The 8579-nt window shown below is 57.7% G+C and overlaps 1 protein-coding gene across 2 annotated transcripts; it reads left to right on the forward strand.

Annotated features, from left to right (window-relative positions):
• Positions 1 to 1879: 1879 nt before the first annotated feature.
• On the forward strand, positions 1880 to 6287 carry NMRK2 (nicotinamide riboside kinase 2). 2 transcript variants are annotated; one of them, XM_058537550.1, is made up of 7 exons: positions 1880 to 1932; positions 3725 to 3815; positions 4387 to 4435; positions 4519 to 4675; positions 5188 to 5259; positions 5626 to 5732; positions 5980 to 6287. In XM_058537550.1, the coding sequence occupies exons 1-7, from the start codon at positions 1907 to 1909 to the stop codon at positions 6063 to 6065; spliced, it is 588 nt and encodes a 195-aa protein (XP_058393533.1). In that variant the 5' UTR covers positions 1880 to 1906; the 3' UTR covers positions 6066 to 6287. The 2 variants fall into 2 exon arrangements, with proteins under 2 accessions (XP_058393533.1, XP_058393534.1); XM_058537551.1 differs by lacking the exon at positions 5188 to 5259.
• Positions 6288 to 8579: the final 2292 nt, after the last annotated feature.

Here is an 8579-nt window from a genome sequence, read left to right on the forward strand (position 1 = left end):
CTCTGCCTCTGGCTTATAAGGGCACCTGTGTCTGCATTTGGGGCCCCCCCCAGATAATCCAGGACCGTCTCCCCAGTCAAGGGCCTGAATTGAATCCCACCCGCAAAGACTCTCCTGCCACAAAAGGGAAGGTGTTCACAGCTTCTGGGGGTGAGAACGGGGACGTCCCTGGGAACCATTCAGGCAGGCTTCCCAAAGGACGGAATTTGGGGGCCGGGGAGGAGGGAGGGCGAAGGCATTTGGATATCGGAGGCAGGAGCTCCATTTTCTAACTCCAACACCCTCCTTCTCACCCTTGGCCTCAGTTTCCCCACGTGTTCCACCAAGCGGCTTGATTCAATGATCTCCTGCTCCTTCCTGTCTCATTCATTCCTTCCTCTACCATTTAGGGAGCCTCTGCTTTCTGTGAGCCCTGCCCTGCTGGGCACTGGGGACACAGCAGAGAACAAGACACATGTGGCCCTCCCTGTGTGGAGGGAGGGGGCAGGGATCCAGAAAGGCTTCCTGGAGGAGGGGACATCCAAACTGAAACATGATGCTTTAGTCAAAGTTAGCCAGAAGGAGAAGGCCTGGGTGAGAGGAGGGGGTTCCTAGAAGAGAGATCAGCATGTGCAAAGGCCCTGTGGCAGCAGCTCAGACTGCTGAGGGGCAGGTAAGTGATGGGTGGAGCAGGATATCCTCTGTCTCTCCCTCTCTCTCCCCCCTCTCCCTCCATAAAACCTCCTGGGAGTGGGATCCCAAGGCCAAAGAGAGCCTCCCCCCATGGTTGGGGCCAGCTGTCCCCCCTCGCCCCCCATTATAAAGGTGAGGACAGTAAGGCACAGAGAGGCAAGGATGGGGCCCAGGACCCCCCAGGCGGCGAGTGGCAGAACCAGGATTCAACCCAGGATTCTTTTTTTAAAAAATTATTTTATTGAAGTCACATTGGTTCATAACACTATAAATTTCAGGCATATGTCATTATATTTCAGCTTCTGTATAGATGGCATTGTGTTCATGGGATTCTGAACCAGCAATTCTTAAATCCATTTTTAAATGGGCCATTTGTCTTTTTGTTATTGACTTGTAAGAGCTCTTTATATATTCTGGACACTAAATCCTCACCAGATATGTGACTCGCAAATATTTTCTCCCATTCTCTGGTTTGTCTTTTCACTTCCCTGATAATGTCCTTTGATGCACAAAAGTTTTCATTTTCATCAAGCTCCCTCCCTGAATTTTTTATTTTCAAAATATATTATTTTTCATAAAATATTATATTTATAATACAGTAGCAGTGTATGGTTGATTGTGGTGGTTGGCTGTTATTATTTTTAAAGGTTAATACATGTTTTAAATTTTTCTGTTTTAATTTATAATGTGGTGAATATTATCAGTGACTGTAACCCATTTAAACACTCTGGACCTTAAAGCCATCTTGGCAGCATCCCCCTTGGGGAGGGAAGTTCCAGGTATGGCCGGGGCCTCTGGGGCTGATCCTAGGGGTGGAGGGAGGGTGAGTTCCTTTTCCCCAAAGCCACCAGAGCCGGTCTTAATGTCAGGGTCAGGGCAGGGGACACACTGGGCGGGATATTTTTAGGGCGGTGGCTGGTATCTGTCACGTGGCCAGCCTGGCTGGGAGGGGGGAGGAGGAGAAAGGGAGAGAGAGCGGGAGGAGGGCCGAGGTGGCCGAGGTGACACCTCCCCACGCCCCCCTTCCCGCCGGCCCGTGACTAATTTAGGCAAAAGGCGGCACCACGCTATTTCCGTCAGGTGGGTGGGAACAGGTGCGGCGCCCTCCCCATAGGCCGCGGGCCGCCTCCCCCGGGCCGGCCTCCGGGCTGCCCGGCCTATAAAGGTTTTCTCAATGAAGCCGGGTCGCGCTGCTGGGTCGGCCCAGTGGTTCCCGCCGCCCCTCCGCGCCGAGATGAAGCACATCGTGGGCATCGGAGGGTGAGCGCCCGTGCGCGGGCGGAGGTCTCGGGGAGGGAGGCCGGGAATGAACGGAGGGCTGCCCAGCGCCTGGGGTCGCGGGGCCCGCCGCCCGATGTCGGAGCGCAGAGAGGGGTCCCTGCCCTCAGGGGCTGGGCGCCGGGCCCAGTTTTAAATTTCCAAATGGACATCACTTTTCGCCCTTAAACTCAGTGTCAACCCCAAACCCGGTGGGGACAGAGGATTATGTAGAGGTCAGGCAGACCCTGAAGGCGCTGGGGCGTCCTTGGGGGTGGACATGGGGGGACACCCCATCGGGGGGCAGGCACCGGGCAGGTGGGGCAGTGTGTAAGCTCCTGCCTTTGAAGCCACTTCTGCACGACCTCAGGCAGGGGCCTCGCCTCCCGGGGGTCCAAACTCTCCATTTTATTACCAACAATCAGCCTTTTAAGAGGATGCCTGGGCAGCATCTGGCATAAGCAGGGCTGGCTCCAGGGACAGGGGACGACCCACCCAGGCATCGCCCAGGGCCCTCCCCCACTTGGTCTACTGCTCTGCTGTCACCCTGTTGAAATTCCCAATACATATGTTGGATCAAGGGCCCCCACGTTTCATTTTGTGCCGGGCCCTGCACATTCTTTGCGGACTCTGAGCACGAGCTGTGCCTTTTATAACAACCCAAATTAACGCCAGGCATGTTCTAACCTGCTCCCCCTTAATATACGGGGGTGCCCCTCCCCCATCGGCCCTTTTTAAGGGCGGCGGCTTCCCCCCCACCACTTCCACACCCAGCTTTATGTCCCTGACACCTAGAATAAGAACAACGAGGTCACGGGGATACTGCTTTCTGGAAAGACCTGACCGCTAGCGTTCTCTGCCCTTTGTCAGTTCCAAGGGTCAAACGTCCTTGTTCCCTTTGCCGTGGGGTGACCTGGCGCTGAAGGGTCCCAGGGATTCGGGACTTTCGGCCCTAACACCGGAGAAGCCCCGGGGAAACCAGGACGAGTTGGTCACCCTAGTCTGCCAACTCCTTTTTCTTTTCTTTTTCTTTTTTTGTCTCTTCTCGATTACCACGAGGCTGTACCTCCACCATAAGGTGGCTGCCTCTTCCAGGTTTTGTGTGAACCGCTGGGTTTCCTATTGCAAACATTTTCTTCTCTCCCAGTCTGCACCTGACTTAACATTTTGACTTTTTTTAAGCCCCACGGAGGCTAACTCATGCTGGGGCCTCAGTTTCCCCGTCTGTAAAAATCAGCTCATGGCCCCACCTCCCAGGTTGGCAGGAGGGCTGAACCAAGTTTATATTTTTAAAATTTTTTTAAAAATATGCCCCTAGGCCTGTTTATTTTTTATTTTTTTATTTTTATTTTTTCCCCCCCAAAGCCCCAGTAGATAGTTGTATGTCACAGCTGCACATCCTTCTAGTTGCTGTATGTGGGACGCGGCCTCAGCGTGGCCAGAGAAGCGGCGCGTCGGTGCGCGCCCGGGATCCGAACCCAGGCTGCCAGCAGAGGAGCGCGCGCACTTAACCGCTAAGCCACGGGGCCGGCCCATGAACCGAGTTTAAATGTGGAAACCACGCTTAGACGTGGCTGCCGTGGGCTGAGACTGTGGGTTGGCTTTTTTTGCTAGTTTTAACATTCTCTGCCCCTTTTCTCTGCTTAGAAAGCCTCCTCTGACCCTCGACAAATAGAAACATCCTCTTAGGACCACAGTTTTGCGGTTCTGGGTTTTATTCCAGGGGGCCCCTTGGACCGGGATGGGCCCGGGGTGGGGGGGACCCGAGTGGCCTCACTCGATGCTCTCTTGGCAGCATGACCAACAGCGGCAAGACCACGCTGACCACCAGTCTGCTCAGGTCGCTGCCCAACTGCTGCGTGATCCACCAGGATGACTTTTTCAAGGTGGCCACCCTCGCCCGGGGGGTGTGGGGGAGGCGGCCCCCCGAGAAGGGGATCGGGGCAAGCGGCCGCCCTCTACTGCCCAGCGCCCGCGTGGGCCAGACAGGGGCCTCTGCCCGCCCTCCTGAGCCCTCCCGGGTGGCCCTGCGCTGACCCGCCCCGGGACAGCATCTCTCGGATGCCCAGCACTTTCCCACTGGACACCCGTGGACTGATGGGGAAACTGTGGTTCCAAAGGGGATGTGCCCCCGGGCCTTCATCCCCCTGCATCTCTGCTTTCCCAACCGCAGAGTGGGCTCCGAGCCCCTCCTTGGTCTCTGCAGAGGGTGAGGGCTAAGGAGTGATGGATGCAAAGTCCTCTCCCTCCTGCTCCCAAGAGTTGGGGAGGGGGGGTCCGAGTGCCAGCCGGGCGCCCCACTCCGCCCAGGACCTCGGAGCCTGTAAGCATCCGCTGTGAGGGGCTGGGGCAGCTCCACGCGGGCCCCTCGTGGGGGCTCTCCGGGCGCCCAGGGGCCCACCGAGACTGTCACCCAGGGCGGGGACTGAGCCCGAAGCTTGGGCCCCTCTGTTTCAGCCCCAAGACCAAATAGCAGTTGGGGAGGACGGCTTCAAACAGTGGGACGGTAAGGACGGTCGGCGGCCCCGTGCCCCTGCCCCGCGCTGTCCCCCGGTCCCCGGCCCCGCCTGACGCCCGCCCTCCCCCCAGTGCTGGAGTCGCTGGACATGAGGGCCATGCTGAGCACTGTCCAGGCCTGGGTGAGCAGCCCCCAGAAGTTCGCCCGCGCCCACGGGGTCAGTGTCCAGCCGGATGCCCCGGACACGCACATCCTCCTTCTGGAAGGCTTCCTGCTCTACAGCTACAAGTGAGCCTCTGTGGGGTCGGGCCCCAGACAGCCCCGGCCCCCCCCACTTCGTCAGACAGGAGCCGAGGCCGGGGTGGGGGTGGGGGGCAGCGGGAGGCCCGGGGACGGGGGCAGAGCTGGGCTCAGCTGAAAGGTCTGGGGCAAACAGTCGTGCTTCTTGGGGAAACTGAGTCCTCATTCTAGAACCTCAGCCTCCTCGAGCAGAGCAGGAGGCTGGGCTGGACCCCCGGCCTTGCTGTGTGACCCTGGGCAAGATGCGGTACCTCTCTGGGCCCGTCTAAACTGGGGGAGAGGGAGGGTTCCATCCCTGGGGGCTGCTGTGGGGACGTTCCTGGGGCACAGGAGGAAACTGGCCGATGCTGGTCAGCTCCCTGACCCCTAAACTCACCGGCCCAGAGCCCCCCAGCCCCACCACCCGGGAAAGTACCCTGAGGCCAAGCCCGTGGGTTGTGTACTGGGACCGCCGTTGACGGAAGGCCCGTGGTGCTAACCGTGTCCCCCACCCGGGCCAGGCCCCTGCTGAACTTGTACAGCCGGCGGTACTTCCTGACCGTCCCGTATGAAGAATGCAAGAGACGGAGGAGGTGAGCCTGGGGCCCGGCTGGACTCCCACACGGGCCCAGGAGACGGGACCACGCCTGCTGGGCCCCGGCCGCCCTGGAGGCTGACGGACAGCGGGCAGCAGCTGGCCGGCACTCTGCTCCAGAAGCCCACGGCCCGGCGCCTGGATGGCACGGCCCGCCCTGCCCCGCCCTGGGCCTCTCCCCCGCCCACGGGGTGAAGATGCTGGAAGTTGGGGCACCCAGGCCCAAGCGCGGGGCCCGTGCCTCAGTGGGGTCCCCTTTCTCAGTGGTGTTGTCCCCCCCCAAGTTCACGTCCCCAAGCTCTGCGTATGGCACCACCCTCGGGTGACGTGGGTGTCGCTCATTCTCCCCCATCTCCCTCCCCAGTACTCGAAGCTACGAGGTCCCCGATCCCCCTGGGCTCTTCGACGGCCACGTCTGGCCCATGTACCAGAAATACAAGCGGGAGATGGAGGCCAACGGCGTGGAAGTGGGTAAGCCCCTGAGTGAGAGGAGGCCTGGCCCTGGGGCCTCCCCAGCGGGACCACTCGGGAAACCTGGAAGTCCCTCCTCAAGTCTCACCGCCAGTCCCTCTTGCTTTTGGCCCCAGAGGCTGGTCTGTGCCAGCAGCCTGACTCCGCAGGTCGACCCGGCAGTCTGCCCGGCCCCTGTGAGCTGGCCGCCTGCCCCCTGGCGGCAGCCCCGGCGACCCGGCCCCGACTGTGGCCTTTCTGATTCCAGTGTACCTGGACGGCATGAAGTCCCGCGAGGAGCTCTTCCAGCAAGTCCTGGAAGACATTCAGAACCTGCTTCTGAACCGCTCCTAGGCGTGGCTGGAGAGCAGGGGCCACACGCGTCTCCAGCCACAGCGCGGCCAGGCCGGCGGCGTCCCAGCCGGACACCGCGTGACCGTTTCCCTTTGGGGACGTCTGTACAGGGGAGGGTGGAGGCCCCCCTCACAGCTCAGCATCTCGGGGCCCCGGGATCCCCCCCGAGATGCCTTTGTAACCTCACAGCCACTTAAGTATTAAACCTGGTCCTGTTTTTATAACCACTGGGGTCCAGCCTGCTGTGTTTGAGGCGCCAAGAGGGACCCTCCTGTCCCCTCGCCTTGGTTCGTTGGTGGCCTCTGGGGCTGGCACTGAGGGCTCTGGACAGCTACAGTGTCCACCTGTTGGACTTATACCGATGTGACCCAGGAGCTGCTTGGGGTCCTGGGGCCTCAGTTTCCCCAAAGGGGAAATTTCCTGCAAGTTTTCAACAGATGGTGCAACACGTGGCTGGGAAGTCAGCCGAGCCCAAGGTGCCCCTGACTCTCGGCTGAGCCCCCGGCGTCTCCCCTGTGATTGGAGCTGACACCCACTTCACGGGGTTATCAGGAAGCTGTCACCACCCAGGATGCTCATAAAGGACACACTTCCCGCCCCAGAACCACGTCCCCCCGAGCCCTCCCCGAAACCTCCGAGAGACAGTTTATCATTTCCGCCCATTGCCTGGACGGAGAGACTGAGGCTCAGAGATGGCCAGTGGCTTGGCAGAGCTGGAATTTGAACCCAGTCTCCTCAGATCCCATTCCTTTTGCCTACAGGAGGCTGGAAGGTCTGGTGGAGACTAGAGCCCTGGAAGGGTGGTGATAGGGGGCGAGAGGGGGAGGACGGGGTGCCCCTTGACCTGAGGGTGACAGCCCACAGCTGGCAGGAAAAACCTGCAGTCCAGACAGGTTTGAACAAACCCAGTGAACATATGGAAATTATGGGGGAAAGAAGAGAAAAGAACCAATTACCATATAACTCAGCAGTTCCACTCCTAGGAATGTGCCCAAAAGAACTGAAAACAGGTGTTCAAATAAAAACTTGTATATGAATGTTCATAGTAGCATGATTCACAGTAGCCAAAAGGTGGAAACACCCCAAGTGTCCATCAGTGGATGATGGGTAAACACAATGTGGTCCATCCACACACTGGAATATTATGCAGCCTTGAAAAGGAAGGAGATTCTGACACCTGCTCCAACATGGATGGACCTGGAGGACATGACACTCAGTGACCTGAGCCAGACACAGAAGGACAGACACTGTGTGATCCCCTCACAGGAGGTCCCTAGAGGAGTCACATCCACAGAGACAAAGTAGACGGTGGGGCCAGGGGCTGGGGGAGGGGGAGTCAGTGTTTCATGGGGATGGGGCTCCATTATGGGGGGGACAAGTTTTCTAAAACTGATTGCACACCCTATGAATATACAAAAAAATTTGAAGCGGACACATTAAATGGGTAAATTGTATGGTATGTTCACTCTATTTCAATAAAGCTGTTTAAAAAATCCTTTAGGATTTGATAAGAAAAAAAAACACCCAATGTGACTTTTATTTTATTCAGGGGCATTTTCAACATTTGTGACTTGAATCAAAAATGCATTAATGTTGCCGGCCCCGTGGCTTAGCGGTTAAGTGCGCGCGCTCCGCTGCTGACGGCCCGGGGTTCGGATCCCGGGCGTGCACCGAGGCACCACTTCTCTGGCCATGCTGAGGCCGTATCCCACATGCAGCAACTAGAAGGATGTGCAGCTATGACACACAACTACCTACTGGGGCTTTGGGGAAAAATAAATAAATAAATAAAAATTATTAAAAAAAAATGCATTAATGCCCATCTACTCATTAACAGCACGTTACCGTCAGGCTAATAAATCGGGCACCTGTCTTAATGGGGCCCTAAACGGTGGTTCACTCAACAAACGTTTATGGGTGTGTGATACGTGGATCTGCAAACTACGGTCCGTGGGCCGAATCTGGCCCGCTGCGAGTTTTTGTACAGCCTGTCAGCTAAGAATGGTTTCACATTTTTAAACGGTCAGGGGAAAATATAGCAGGAAGAATTAAATTTCGTGACACATGCAAATTATGTGGAATTCAAATTTCAGTGCCTATAAATAAAGTTTTATTGGCACGCAGCCACGCCCATTTGCGTATGTGTCATCTGTGCCTGGGCTACAGCGGCAGAGCTGAGAAGCTTCGACAGGGGTTCTCTAGTCTGCAAAGAGGAAAATACTTACTTTCTGCCCCTTTGCAGAAAATGTTTGTTGATCGGTGTGGTGGATGCCAGGGCTGGAGTGGAGGGCCACGGGGGACGGCTGCGACTGAGGTCGTGGGGTCCTGTGCCGAGTGAGACATGGGGCAGGACCAGGAGGAAGTGCCTGGGGGGCCTGCCAAGGCTTGCCCTTTACCACAGGCACGGAGCCCGGATAAGCTGATCTGCCCGTAACGGTGCCCAAAATAGTCCAGGATGGGACGGGGACTTGACAGAGGTGGCTCTGGGGCAGCCTGGGCCCTGCCCAGCCACCC

This window comes from Diceros bicornis, unplaced genomic scaffold, assembly GCF_020826845.1.
Source record: "Diceros bicornis minor isolate mBicDic1 unplaced genomic scaffold, mDicBic1.mat.cur scaffold_67_ctg1, whole genome shotgun sequence".
NCBI lineage: Eukaryota > Metazoa > Chordata > Mammalia > Perissodactyla > Rhinocerotidae > Diceros > Diceros bicornis.